We start from the raw sequence: 14,866 nt of genomic DNA, 5'->3' as shown, positions 1-14,866 counted from the left end.
TGCTTAAAAAATCACAGGAGATGCACGTGACTTCATTATAAATAACCGAATACCACATTCGTTCCTTGACAATGTCTTAGTAAAGACGAAAGCGCTTGGATTTCTGACTATCATTTTCCTGTGGTATTCGCATATATATATATATATATATATATATATATATATATATATATATACATATATATATATAAGCTACAATATCGTTTAATATCGAATTCATTATACCTTAAGAATAGCCTAAACTTAAAGGGAATTATGGAAATATATAAAATTCAAGCCTAGGCTTAATGATTTATGACTAAAACATCAGGAAGTTAACCTACATTGATGGAGGTGGGGACGGTTCAAAGGTAGATCGATTCATTCAGTACCTGATCTAAAACACGGACGTTAAGATGGATATACTTCCCTGATCCCATTTTGATTCACCGAGTAAGTTGAAGTTAGAAAATGAAGATAATGGTACCCCAAGAATGGTAAAATGAGGAAGTGTCTCGGATAGTTTTGCTGTTTGAAGGCAGGTCTTTGTGTAGGTGACTATAAGCTACTACGTCACATTCTTTGATAAGCTTATCGGGGTTAGGGATCACAGGGGAAGTTTTGTTAGCCATTTTGATATGATACTTTGCCCAAAGTTCCTTGAGATTTAGCCGTAACAAATAACTTGCAATGAATAAACTGGTTGAATGATGTCAAGAGTTTCTGGAGAAATTTGAAACAGGTTATTAACTTATTTTGGAAGACTCTTCAAGGAAAGAAAAAAAAAATGATAAGATAAGAAGACAGTTTTGTAAGGCGTTTCAAATATTATCGTCGCTTACTGCAATGAATCATTTGATAAATGTTACCTATAGAAATTACGAATTCCTATTAAAGTAACTAAGACTAGCTATGACTATTAGACCAAGTGGGCGCGGTACTAACATGTGGAAATCGTACTGCAACCATGCACCACTGTGTTATTTCCTTTTTCATGAAGTAAGTTTTATAAAGAATAGGTGTTCCGAGGAGAAAAGATTACCAAAATGCAGATAAGAGATAACATGATAACCAAATACGGCACAGCTCCACTCACCATCTAGCTACAGCACTTAGTAAGAGGAAACTGCAGTGGAGGGACGCTACTCTGCAGTTGTAGTTTTTAAAACCTTTGTATTATTTCTTGGTGTTGTAATTGTATAACAGACAGCCCATCCTGTTGGGAACGAAAGGAAAATCAAAATCGAGTCTTCCTCTCGGAAGATTTCAGAAAACTTAAAGTCTTCCCTTCCGAAGACTTCTACACCACTATCAGTTAGCAGTGTTACCAAGTCTTCATGAACCTGTGAAAACCCTAACCGGTGTGCTCGTTCCCCTTTCAACCCAGTGGACTTACAGTTCTTTTTTAGTGCTGGCTGGCCGAAAATGAGGCTGGGTGTTAGCCTAGCCTTCGCCCTCCTCTTGGTTGGGGCGGTGGCCTGGGCGGACGAAGTAGCAGTGAAAACTGAAGCGGATGGCATAAAGAACCTGAGTAAAGAAGAGACTGACAACAGCTCAGAGGAAGATGCAAAAGGTAAATGCTCATGAATATCTTGTCTACCTTCTTCAGGTAATGTTGAATAGTACAGTATAACCTAGCTCAACTTACAGGTGACGTTAATCCTCTGAAATTACATGTTTCACTGTGTTTTGTTTGCTGTTATCTATAGGCAGGCGACTCTCGCGCCACTCATACTGAGGTAACTAATTTAAAAAGCACCATTAAAATACCATGTTACAAAAAGCCCATTTATGCTTTCTTTACTCTTATCATGCATAAATCAACGATCTTTCGTTACTAAGGAAAAATACTGGAAGTTACAGCGATGCATCTTCAAAGCAAATTATTACAGATCTGTGAAACATAAGGGGATTAATGAAGTCCCGGAAGGTTTGAACTACGATAAGTAGGCTAGTCTCAGAGAGAGAGAGAGAGAGAGAGAGAGAGAGAGAGAGAGAGAGAGAGAGAGAGAGAACTGAAAACCTCTATACAAGTTTTTAGTTGGACTAATCAAAGCCTTGTTACGTAACTACTCATGAGTCTGTTTATAATTTGTCGTAATTCAATTCTGCAAAGCAACACTTATTTTTCTTTTTATTTTGCTCTGGGAATCCATTTAATTTGCTCCTAGACTAAAAACCAGCAAATGATTTAATCACACGTAGTCGCGTTACAGAACCTCAAGGGTGCTAGAGCTCGCTTGCAAAAGCTTTGAAGCATATGCGTATATGTAAACTCCGTATATCATCCTGAGTGCTCTAAACAGAGCAATAATGCAAAAATCCATTAGTTGTAAGTGCAATTAATCTCTGATAATGATCTGCGGTTGAAAACCCCATTAGCGTAATGCAATTACTACTTTTTGCTTTGTTTGATTCTTAATTATGCGTATTGGTGAGGCCATATCGGCTCATTGTGAACGTGCGGAGGAACATAGCTATAACTGATTCACTTAAGGTAGATTCTCGGATGAGCCTTATTCTTACGAGACGTTTGTTTGGTGGCTGCTGATTGGCTGGTACCGGGAGGTAGGCAGCTCCCAGCCAATCAGCGGCCGCCAAACTAACGTCTCGTAGGCATAGGGCTCAACCAAGAACCTACCTTAAGTGAACCAGTTATAGTTACGGACGGTCTTGCACAAGTCTCTGTAACACCACATTGTCGTTATCGCTCTCGAGATTACGCGGCGATAAGCCATTCGAAATGGAACGCTGAGTCAGCTTCGAGTTCAGCTTTGTTCTGTTTGATATAACGAAGTTGATGCGATCATTAGGGACATTTCATTATAAATGGCGCATCGACAATACAACAGGACTTCATAAAAACACATCTTAAACGGGATGAACACAAGTTAACGACTTACTGATTGTCCTAGACCTAACCGGTGCTTCGTGCGATTATCCAGCATTTGAAAGAGGCTCGTTTTCTACTAACGGTCGTTGAATGCTTGTCAGCTTGTTAATGATTTATACGCGATAAGTTCCCGACGTGTCTTTATGGCATGTTTTATTTAAGATTTTTTTTTTTCAACAAAAGTTAAAGAATACAGAGTGGAGTAAATAAATAATTTGAATTTGATGACAGTTGCAACGAATAGGAAAATTACCTGTGCGAAGAAACGATAGTAGTAGTTTTAATATAACTATTATTGTATAAATATGAAAAATGGATATTCTGTTTGCACATTCAAAAGATTCATCATATTTTTCTATCTTATTTCATTTTACTTCATTGTCCTGACGTGTCTACTTTTCTGGCATTCATCTCTCTCTCTCTCTCTCTCTCTCTCTCTCTCTCTCTCTCTTCTCTCTCTCTCATATATATATATATATATATATATATATATATATATATTATATATATACTAGTATATATATATACACACACACACACACACATACACGCACACACACACACACACTCACACACACGTTTCATCAGCAGCTTTCTCTACAATTTCAAAATTGTCATGGGGAATAAAGGATTGACACTGTTTAGTATATTCCCTTATGTTGGAAAACTCCATACTCCAAGTACAGCCTGTTCTACGGCTGACACCACGTTGAGAGTCGATTCGCACTTCCAGCATTCTTTTGGTAGATCCAATGGAAATCTCGACGTCACATCTCTGGCAAGATAATTTTTTTAAACCACCATAGAACGCATAAGGGTGGGAACAGTGTCTTTAAATTTGAAAAGTGATCCAAGTATTCTCGGATTCCTTAGAACCAGTTTAGGGTAAAAACAGAAAAAGTATTTATTTAAAATCTGTGATAATGTATTCATCGGTCGTAAATGACAGAGCATAAAAATCTAGTCTTAAGTATTGTAGCTGCAGGGCTTTTCGGCTAAAAGTTGCTATCCAAGAATTTTTTTTAGATACTTTTCGAATAAAAGTTTGGGATGGCAGTCAGTTACTTTGAAAATATTTCTTATGGAACTTAACCTCTTTAACCAAAAGAAATCATGATTTATAGTCTTCGTAATGACAGCAAATTAAGATATGACCTCACGGGAGACTTGTTTTTAGATAACAGCTACAGCTATACTATCAGTACAGCCATAGAATATCGTTTACACACATCTCCCTTTCTGGTGGTATTAACCCAGCAATTTCCATTTCGAAATTGATTTGTTCCTGCAAAAAGAAGACTAATACTGTTACATTTGTATTTTTATCTCTTCATAAGGCTGTATCGTACAGTAGAATAATGGCAGTTGACCTTCTCCTTCCTGAATTGTTGAATACCTCACTGCATCGCTTTATACTGGATACAGATACACACATATATACACACATACACACACACGCAAAATTCCAAGCAGATAACTCTAAAAGCACATTTAAGAACTAATGGATAAAAGGAAAACCATGTTACACAAATGGATTCCCTGGTTTCAACCCGGTATTGTAATTATATTCCAAAACATGAAAAATATATTACTGTAAGTTGGACATGTATACACATACATATAAGCTTTCTCTCTGGAAGTTGTCATTTCTTTCTCTAGATTACCAGACATGATAAACGGTATTATAATTCGGTACGTATATCTGCAGACTGATGTAATTCACCGTCAAACACACAATAAGGAACTCTCTCACTTCCAGGATGAATAATCAGGCTTATGTCAGTCATGATAAAAAATAAAAAGCAAGAGATTCTTAGATAATCCTCTTGTTATGTTTATGGAAGTGTTGCAGATAGACATTAGCTTCAGCACTTGAGTGTGTCTGTAATTCATTACTCAATGGCTAAAAACTGTTATTAATTCGATAAGAGAAAAATGCATTCGATACTTAATATTTTCAGTTCCCTTTGGGTAGAATAAAAATGGAGAATAAACACGTTAAAGTTCCCATTCAATAAAACATTTTATAACCAAAAGAAATAATGATTTATGGTCTTCGCAACGACAGTACCTAAATTAAGATATGATCTCACAGGAAGACGAAATCAGTAGCCATTAATCAAATATATAGCATGAAGTTATAAAAGCAAAATAGATCAAGAAAACAGATGGAAATTTAAATAAACAAAAAGACAAAGAAGTTCTCGAGTATCTAATTCAATATTATCAATAACCATTTCGAAATAAATATCAGATTTGCCAGTACTCAGCTATATGGAACGAAGTAAAAAAAAGAAAAAAAAAAAGGAAACTAGACAAACAGATGGGAATTTAAGCTTAAAAGGAAAGACAAAGAAGTGTTCAAGTATCTGATTCATGAACCGTTTCGAAACATATTTCAAGACTGATTAAAACTGTGGGACTTCGAGGAGAGCGAAACTATATTTCGTGACCATCCCGGAAATTCGTGGGCCTGATTTAGTCAAGCTTCCCCGGCCAGATATGTTACGCCACCGGAGGAGCCTTGTTCCCGGCATGTCCGATTTCACGACATTGTTCCGAAGGGGAAGTCCTGATGGGCACCGTGGGCTTGGCTGAAAAGAGGAACGATATGACACACCGAAGAACTGTCGTGTTAGGTGGGTTCATGCCTTGGGTTTAGAACAGTTAAGTCATATGATACATCGAGCGTTTCATTTATTGGCATATCGGCTTACGATGCCTTACCCCCTAAATGGGGGTAGCACCGTCAGTGCGCCTAATGCAGTGCACTGTAGGCATTACGTAGAGTTCTTTGCAGCGTCCCTTCGGCCGTGAGCTGCATTTTTTTCACTCCTTTAACTGTACCTCCTTTCATATTCTCTTTCAATTGCTTTGTGGTGAAACTGCTTTGAGGTTTTCCTCCTGTTAACCTTGCAAACCTTTTTCTCTCAATTTCTCTTTCAGCGCTGAATGACCCCATAACTCCCAGCGCTTGGCTCTTGTCCTAAATTCTATATTCTTTTCTATTCTAGAATGTCTTACAATATAGATTCAGGACGAAGGTGATTATAATGATGAAACGATTCCCGGCTCGGCCAACGCGGAATCAGAGGAATTTATTTCTGGTGATAGAAATTCATTTCTCGATATAATGTGGTTCTGATCCCACAATAAGCTGTAGGTGACCATCCCAGAAATTGCTAGATAACCAATTGGTTCCTAGCCACGTAGAAATATCTAATCCTTCGGGCCAGGTCTAGGAGAGCTGTTAATCAGCTCAGTGGTCTGGTTAAACTAAGATATATTCAACTTAATAATGATGAAAACGCTGTTTTACACACAAGAGTTCAATGACTAGATTTAGACAAAGGCGATCATAATAATGTAAACGGTGTTTTAATTAATCAAATGCCAGAGTTTAGGACGAAGGCGATGATAATGATGTAAACACCCTTTTCGCTCATCAGAGGTTAATGGCCTGAGTTTAAGTTAGAGGGAAATCATATGAGATACGAAAAATATTTGGAATAACGGATATTAGCCTAACAAATCGTCTGGGATAAAGGAGAGCCATGCACCTCGCATACGAGGTGCTTCCGACAAGATGAAAATGTAATGTCTCTCATAAATATAGACAAGACGAGATCCTTTTCAATACCGAAGACCTTTCACATCCGGGAGATCTATGAGTCTACTAGGACAGAACGTAACAAGTTCGAATGGGAACAACTGACAGGGTATTAAGAATTATGACAACACGTGGACGACCTAAACTATATGAAAAGTTTTGACTCAGACAAAACTTAAAGCACGGACAGAATCCAAATAGCATACCATATGCGATCTTAAGTCATTTTGAAATGCTTTGATGTATTTGAAATGTTAAAAAGATATTGATCGTAGCGAGTTCTTTAGAGAATTAGTAAAAGAAATGAATGTTTGCAGAAAGATACTCATAACAAAATAACATAATTATATAGTGATTAATATAGTTAAATATGACAGCCCTGTTCGCAGTTTATAGGAGCCAGTGTTTCTTATTCCTAATTCTGATGTAGAATCTTTGGCGCATGGAAGCTTAAGACACGCAGATGTATGGCATAGGAAAACTTAAGCATAAAAGCTCCTAAATGCTATACGTACAATACTATCATGTACCAAAGATCAGTGACTTCCACCAGTTAATGTCGTTGGAAAGACTTTGGGCCAAAGGTAGACGTGAGATATTCTGAAGAGAAAAAGTAAGTTGATATGTTGATAAGGACTTCTTGTCCCCTTATCGGGCATTTATATTTTTGTCAGCTAAACCGAAGCCGATAAAACGCCCGAGAAAACTCAGATTTCTCGAGATAATCTGAGGTAGGAGTCGTTGCAGAGATTTGGAAATTGTGACAATGCAAGAAATTTAGAAAGAAAAAGTTTGTCTAAATTCAAGTTTGGTTAGCTCACCTCTCTCGCATTTATGTAGATCTGGTTAACATTACCTACGAAAACATGTTTTATATGAATGAAAGTGACGTCCTGTCAATGAAAGTGTTTAGGGAATATAAACACGTCACATGTATGACCTGCTTTTAGTTGTTATATGGAGGAGCGTTTGCTTACTTGGGCGTATTATGTATATGAATAGATAGTACGTACTTTCACTAATTTGTATGAGAAGATTGATGTAAACATCGCCGTTTAGAACTTGCTCCCAAACGACTCGGCTGTATTATCTCTGATAAGCAGCTCACTTGAGAGCTTCGATTAGGAATAAGAACACTTTGGCTTCGTGCGCTCTACAAAACACTGCTCTTGTAGACCCTGGGAACTAGGTTGTCATGTTTAATTATATTATTCCCTAATGTAATGATTTTATTTTATCATCGGTATCTTTCTGCAAACATTCATTTCATTTACTAATTCTTAAAAGAACTCGCTACGATCAATATCTTTTGACATTTTAATTAAACACGAACAACTGATCTAACACAGGAATGACAGCTTGGTATGTCATCCCAATGATTAGCATTTAATTAAATTCGGACAAACTCATCTTTAGAGAATAATTTGTTTAGTTCAGTCCCTTCGATGTCATTTTATCAAGTTGGTCTTACAAGGATAATTTTGCTAAACTTTAGGGGAAGAAAAAACTTTGTCCTATGGAGATATCACGAATCATATTCTTTGTTTATGATTCCAGTAGATTTGGGTTCACGGAACTGGTAACCTCAGAAGCCTCGACTAAACGAAAATTTTCCAAAATAAAATTGATTCTGCTGTCCACAATCTCACGTAAATATGAAAAGCCATTTTTATCCGCTGGCGCTCAGATATAACTAAGCCTCATACCACAGAAATAACGAGGAATTTTTATACTTCTCTGCTCGTAACTGTTAATTGGCTCTTAAGAATTGATTGCAGAAGTAATCTAGATAACGATGTATATAAGGAAATGTGGATGACGTTGTTTGAAGCTACCATCTTTTCCTCTTTCTTGGTGTCTTTTGAGGCCGATTCCCTTTCGTAAAAAGCTTCTGCAGTCTCCGGGCTGCTCTGGGCGCAGCCAAAATCTTTAACAACAATCCGAAGAAATTCCCAGCAAATGGCCTCCGTAGGGGGGTTAGTGCCATCAGTGCACATCATATGGTGCACTGTTGACATTAATTAAGATTCTTTTCTTTGCGGCGTGCCTTCGTCCCCTAGCTGCAACCCCTGTCGTCATTTTACTGTACCTCCTTTCATAATCTCTTTCTCCCATCTTAGTTTCCATCTTCTCCTAAAAATTGTTCCACTGTGCAACTGCGACGTTTTCCTACTGTTACATCTTTCAAACTTTTTACTCTCAATATCCGTTTCAGCGCTGAATGACTTCATAGGTCCCTGTGCTTGGCCCTTGGCCTAGATTTTATATTCAATTCAATCCAACAGATGGCGCACCATTCACTTTCATCTCGCCTCTGGAACCCTCTGAACACTGGAACACTGGAACACTCCCCTCTTCTTTCTGACAATCCAGCGCTTTCCAGGTCTCATTTTCTTCTCTCCTTGCAGCAGTTCTTAATCATAAAAATGCCTACCTTAACTTTCTCATTCTCTCCACAAATATGATCCATCTCAACACACTTTCATCCACCTTTCTTATTTATGCCATTTTTTTCTCGTTCGTGTTGCGGTGATTAAAAATTATTTTTCATTTTCATTGTTGCGAATATCAAGAGATTGATTGCAAGATGTAAGCTTTATTGTTTCCACTTAAATTTGTCAGAAATGTTCGACTATTTTCCTTCGCTATAGGATGATTAAAGCAGCTAAATAATTCTGCAATAAGAAAAATAAAAAAGATAAAAATATGACAGACTTGACGGCAGTTATTAGTTTTGGTTAATTAAAGCCCCGTGCTTTTTCCTTCCCGTGAAACTAATTAAGTCCAGCTATTCAGTGATTTTTCGGAAACTGAAATTTCGAAAAGACTGCCTGATAATTAACGAACCGACGGAAACAAACAGAAAGCAGCAAAGAAGCAGCAGTGAAGATTAAAGGGGCTTGTCGCCGATGCGGTGGAAGTGAGCAAAGCTGATGAATTAGGTATTACTTAATAGGAGAGCTTATCTTTAAACGGGTGTTCGGCCACTTGCGCATGCGCGCTTGCAAACTCACGTTTATCAGTGCGATCACGGAAAAGACATCGATGAGGAGACGGGCATCATATTCTTTTATTTCTTATTTAATCTGCACCTCTCGCGAAAAGAATGATTTGAACTTTAATCTTAATGACAAATGAGACTCGGAAGGGAAAGGATTTCAATTGATTAAATATCCGTCCACCAGCGAGTGGATTTTTATCTTGATTTTTACGGGGAGTTATGATTCCAGGAAGCTTAGGAACGTCTTCGGTATAAAAAAAAATAATAAGAGAGAGAGAGAGAGAGAGGGGATTCTTAGCGCCAACTGGAAGTTCTCAAGGTTTCCAGGTTTATTAAAACTCGGTACCTCTTATGTGCGAAAACGGAAATATTAAAGTGACAGATCTTGCGATATATCTGGTTTTGTTATTTTCTTGAATGAGTTCAATGACGGAAAATTGTTAGTGACTTCGATCATTGTAACTCAGTTGTCGGAAGACAATAATTCGAAAGCCATTTAAAAGTTAAAGATGGAATAATGTGAATAACTTTGATCATTGTAACGAAGTTGTTCGAGGGCAATAGTTTGTTAGTCATTTGTTTTTGTCGCTCTGTGTTATTCTTCTGCTCGTAGTCTTTGAATTCGTTAATTCTTTTTGTTTTCTTAGAGTTGCATTAAATTCCTCTAAGTCATTCTCCATACATGTTACTATTTAAAGGAAAGATTTTTCTCAACTACTTATGGAAAAGGACGGCTATACTCATAGATTTATAATATCTTGAATTTTTCGGAACCTAAAGCCAAAGAAACAGAACCCTTAAAAATTCAAGCGAAGATGCGACGTATTATATCCTAAAACATTTCTTCTTGCATTTCAATAGTCTACATACCTTTCTATGCATTTATTTATTAATTTGATAAGTAATGTTTTTCTTTCCTAATTAGTGATCTCATCTTTCTGTTACTTCTTTCAAATGAACACCATATTCTTTGGCAGCTTGAATTTCAATTCAATGGCCCCTATGGGCTTGTTCCATATGAATCGAGTTCATCTTCTGAATAATAACAATAATAATAATAAGGTAATTTAAATCTACAGTTAAGTGCCATTTAAGTAAGAAGACGCTTTATCGTGGAAGAAAAGGATTTATTGCCCAAGAGGTCGGAGATCCGAGATCCAACCCCAGAAAAGAGCTGAGGAATGATTAAGGTTTCAAAAGGTTTAAATCGGGGCTAATGGTACAAATTACAGAATCGGAGAAGGCTTTCTCGGTCTAATGCTAGTTTTGATCTCTTGTTAAATGCTGTTCTGATTAAAGGGACTCTCTCTCTCTCTCTCTCTCTCTCTCTCTCTCTCTCTCTCTCTCTCTCTCTCTCTCTCTCTCTCTATCTCTCTCTCTCTCTCTCTCTCTCTCTCTCTCTCTCTCTCTCTCCAAATGCGATGGATGTTGGGAAGTACTTCAACATAAGATCACGTTGTTGTTTTTATGGAAGTATAGGTAGTCTGTTTTCAACATAAAAGAAAAAATGTTGCAGCTATTCAGAGGAATGACTAATTTATGATCTATTTAGTCTGGCATCCCGATTATTCATTGTATATTGACTATACCCCTTTTTTCATTCTCCTATCTTGCACGATGTATGTTGCCATATCTATTATTATTATTATTATTATTATTATTATATATCCTTTTTCCTCAGACGACGCTGTACCCAAACCTTCCATCTCAGAGAGTGGCGAGACTGACCAATCAGCGCAGCCGAACAGGAAGAAAAGACGTAAGTGCTGCTAACTTTTCCACTTTCATACACATTTTCAGTTGTTCCAAGTCTGCGAACCATTTTTTTTTTTTAAACTAGAGAAGTTTTCAAGCCTACATACCAGTTATTTAAAACTGTATACTAACTTTTCAAACCTGCATACCAGTTTCAAACCTGTATGCCAGATTTATAAACACGCATACCAGTTTTTCAAACCTGGATGCCAATTTTTCAAACATACATATCAGTTTTTCAAAACTGCAGACCAGATTTTCAAACCTGCATACCAGTATTCAAACCTGTGAACCAGTTTTTCAAACCTGGATACCAGTTATTGTAACCTGCATACCAGTTTTCAGACATGCATACCAGATTTTCAAACACGCATACCAGTTTTTCAAACCTGGATGCCAGTTTTTCAAGTCGGCAGACCAGTTTTTCAAATCTGCAGACCAGTTCATCAAACCTTCATACCAGTTTTTCAAAGCTGCATACCAGCTTTCAAACTTGCAAAGTTTCTATGCAGGTTAAGAATCAAATACTGTTTTTTTTTAATTAAAACTTCTTTCAAGGCATTTTTCGACATGACAGTATTTCTTAAAAGAAAAACAGTAGTATAAATGACCGCAATATAATGACCCCAAACGTTCTCTAATCTTTAAATTGGTTAAGTTAAAATGAAATACTGAAATAAAAGCTAATCTCCGAGGAAATTTCGAGCGTAAATACTTTTCTGGGAAACTTCAATGTTACTCTGACAATATAAAAGTTTTGTCAGTATTTCAGGGTATTATCCTATGAAGATTATGTTTTTCATTGATATATTGAGTGCGTTCTTTGACGTGATAATGAAATTGAGGGAAAGAGCACAAGAATTCTCATAATTATAATGATTTGCTTGTGTTTTCAGATTATATCTATATATGTGTATATATATATAGTATATATATTATTATATATATATATATATATAATATATATATATATATATATATATATGTATATATATATAATATTAATAATATATATAATACCTATAATATATATATATGATAATAATATATAATATATTACTTTTATATGTGTACATATGTTTTATTTTGTTCAACTTTGTTCTCGTGTAACCTCATGATTTACGTTTGATAGCTAATGCATTTACAATCTGGCAAAGGATAAAGGAAAATAATGGAAAGAAAATAATGCAATCCCTCTGTACTCTTAGTTTCCTGGATCTGACTTGGTGTATATTATTTTCGCTTAAAATGTGATGTTTTTGCTGTGAACATGCATCCAGCTATTCATTCCCTGACATTCAGTTTATCATTTAGCTTTTATGAGGAATTAAACTGATGAAGTTCATGTGTTTGCACTATTGTCAGTTTTACTGAATTTGCATTTTATTTAGAAAATATTTAATCTGTACCAAAGAGAGGCTTAGTTCATTTGCCGACTTAGGTGAGCAATATTTTGATGCAAGAAGTTGGTCGTCAGCGTCACTCAGTTGAAAGTCTTATTGCCATCTCATAATTTCAGAAGTACTCTGTAATACAGGGTGTCCATAAAGTCCCAGTACCATTACAAGTATTTATTACTCAGAAACCATATAACGTAGAGTAATGCAGTTTTTTTTTGTAGAATGTTATTCATTTCATCAAGTTTAAATTCAGAAAACATTATTCTACGAAAAAACTGCATTATTCTATGTTATATGGTTTCTGAACAATAAATACTTGTAATGGTACTGGGACTTTATGGACACCCTGTAGCTCTGGTGTTTTGAAACTTAGTTAACACTAGTATTTTTGTGATTGATTGCCCCCAAATTGCTTGCTGACCGTTGCTGTGGATAAAAGCTGACACTTCTGGTCTAAACCTTCATAAATTACTTCCTTCTTGCATTAGGACTTGAGAGCTCTTAGCGTTCACACCTTTTTAATAAATGATCTACTTCTCCATGGGTAAACAGAGCTGAGCTTCGGGGGTTCGTCGTCCTCCAAAAATCAAGGCAGCAGTAGCAGCAACAGCAACACCAATTCTCAGACGAAATACAGAAGCTACTCCTCTTCCCGCACTGGTCCTTACACCATCTCCAAGGAGGAGCTGGACCGTGTTCGAGCAGAGCTGATGTACCCTTATACGGACAAGGACGATCGCGGCGGAACAGGTGACTTGGAGAAAAATATCAACGCCCAGAATACCCAAGTCAACAAGCAGCTGACCTTCCTCTTGCCCTTTTTTGGTTTTGGACTCAACTACACTTGGGTAAGTTGCCGATCAGTCTGGTGATTTTGCAAAGTAGAGTAGCTCACACAGTGCGAAAGGTAAGTTGCCGATCAGTGTGGTGATTTTGCACAGTAGAGAAGCTCATACAGTGCAAAAAGTTAATTAAGGAAGATCCATTTCATAGCAAATATAAAGTAAAACAAGAACGGAGGACAGCAGATTGGTCAAAATTGTGTCATTCGAAAGGTTAGCAAGGAGAGGAGGAAGACGTATAAAGTGCTGGAATAAGACGTAGAAAAGATATGCATTAGGAATGATCCTAATAGCCAGGGCATGAGGGTATGCGTGCAAGACAGAGGTGAATGATACATTCCAAGGTCTACCTTGATACATTCTATGTTCGGGGTTCGATGCATTGCTGATAAGCCTCCAATGCAGGTTTATGAAACTGCGAATGATGTGGAAGTATTTTGTTCTGTGATTCAACTGTTAAAGGATGAATGTGGCAGTAACCATCGTCTTGTCTATTCTTGTGAGTCTCGCTTTTTAAGGAAAACTGTTTAATGTTGGGTCCATGTACACACATATACATATTTACATAAATAGATAAATAGACAGATAGTTGTGAATGATGTGCGTGTATGATACTTTAGCATTGCCGTTTTAGTGTATCAAAATATTGGTCTTATAACACAGTTGGAATAGGGATGGGAAATTTTCAAAATAATGGGCTATTCGGATATTTATGTAATTTGCTAACTATACAATACGAATTACTTTAATTGTGTGATAAAACACGATGTGTTTATCCTTCAGTCTTCATCTAAGCAAAACTAGGTAGTCTGATTTTTAATCTTTCATGAGGCTATAAAACTCTACTGTCTTCTTTCAGTATATTAATTTAAAATAGGTCGTATTTTTGGATTCAAAATATTATCTGCTACGAATAACTCATTCGTGGAACCCTTAGGAACAGTTTGAAAAAAAGCCAAATCAACGGTGAATTGCTTACAGATATTTATTTGCAGATTGTCAATGTCATTAGATTAACCTAGTCTCATGCTTTGATCTTATGATCAGCCATAGAATTAATCACCAGATTTCCCGAGGCGAACCATGATCCCCTGTGAACCTATCTCCTTTCCCGATGGCGATTTGTTTCCTGGTCGAAGCTTTGGTTTCAGATTGACCCTAGATCGGTTGGTCATTAAAACGACTTTGTGTTTACTGCGGCGGTTATTTCTGGTCTGATTCGGAAAGTGACGACATTGCTGGGTTAAAGGGTCTAGCTGCACATCGAGTGAAATGCGCTCTCTCTCTCTCTCTCTCTCTCTCTCTCTCTCTCTCTCTCTCTCTCTCTCTTTCCTGCATCTACAAAGTTCCATGGTTTTTCTGATTTTCATAGATCTGTTGCTAATT

The 14,866-nt window shown here is 36.8% G+C and overlaps 1 protein-coding gene across 2 annotated transcripts in view; it reads left to right on the top strand.

The window, feature by feature from the left end:
* Window positions 1-1,073: 1,073 nt before the first annotated feature.
* LOC135198674 (protein mesh-like) overlaps window positions 1,074-14,866 on the top strand; it is a 56,628-nt gene continuing 42,835 nt past the window's right edge. Inside the window, exons 1-3 of one of the 2 annotated variants that reach the window (XM_064226490.1) lie at window positions 1,074-1,552; window positions 11,165-11,242; window positions 13,191-13,486. In XM_064226490.1, coding sequence (XP_064082560.1) covers window positions 1,405-1,552; window positions 11,165-11,242; window positions 13,191-13,486 — 522 coding nt within the window. In that variant the 5' untranslated portion in view covers window positions 1,074-1,404. The remainder of the gene's footprint in view (window positions 1,553-11,164; window positions 11,243-13,190; window positions 13,487-14,866) is intronic. The other variant, XM_064226501.1, reaches the window with a different exon arrangement.

The sequence above is a fragment of the Macrobrachium nipponense genome, chromosome 23 (assembly GCF_015104395.2).
Source record: "Macrobrachium nipponense isolate FS-2020 chromosome 23, ASM1510439v2, whole genome shotgun sequence".
Classification (NCBI taxonomy): domain Eukaryota; kingdom Metazoa; phylum Arthropoda; class Malacostraca; order Decapoda; family Palaemonidae; genus Macrobrachium; species Macrobrachium nipponense.
The sequence above is the reverse complement of the archived record's forward strand: the minus strand, read 5'-3'. Positions and strand labels throughout refer to the sequence as shown.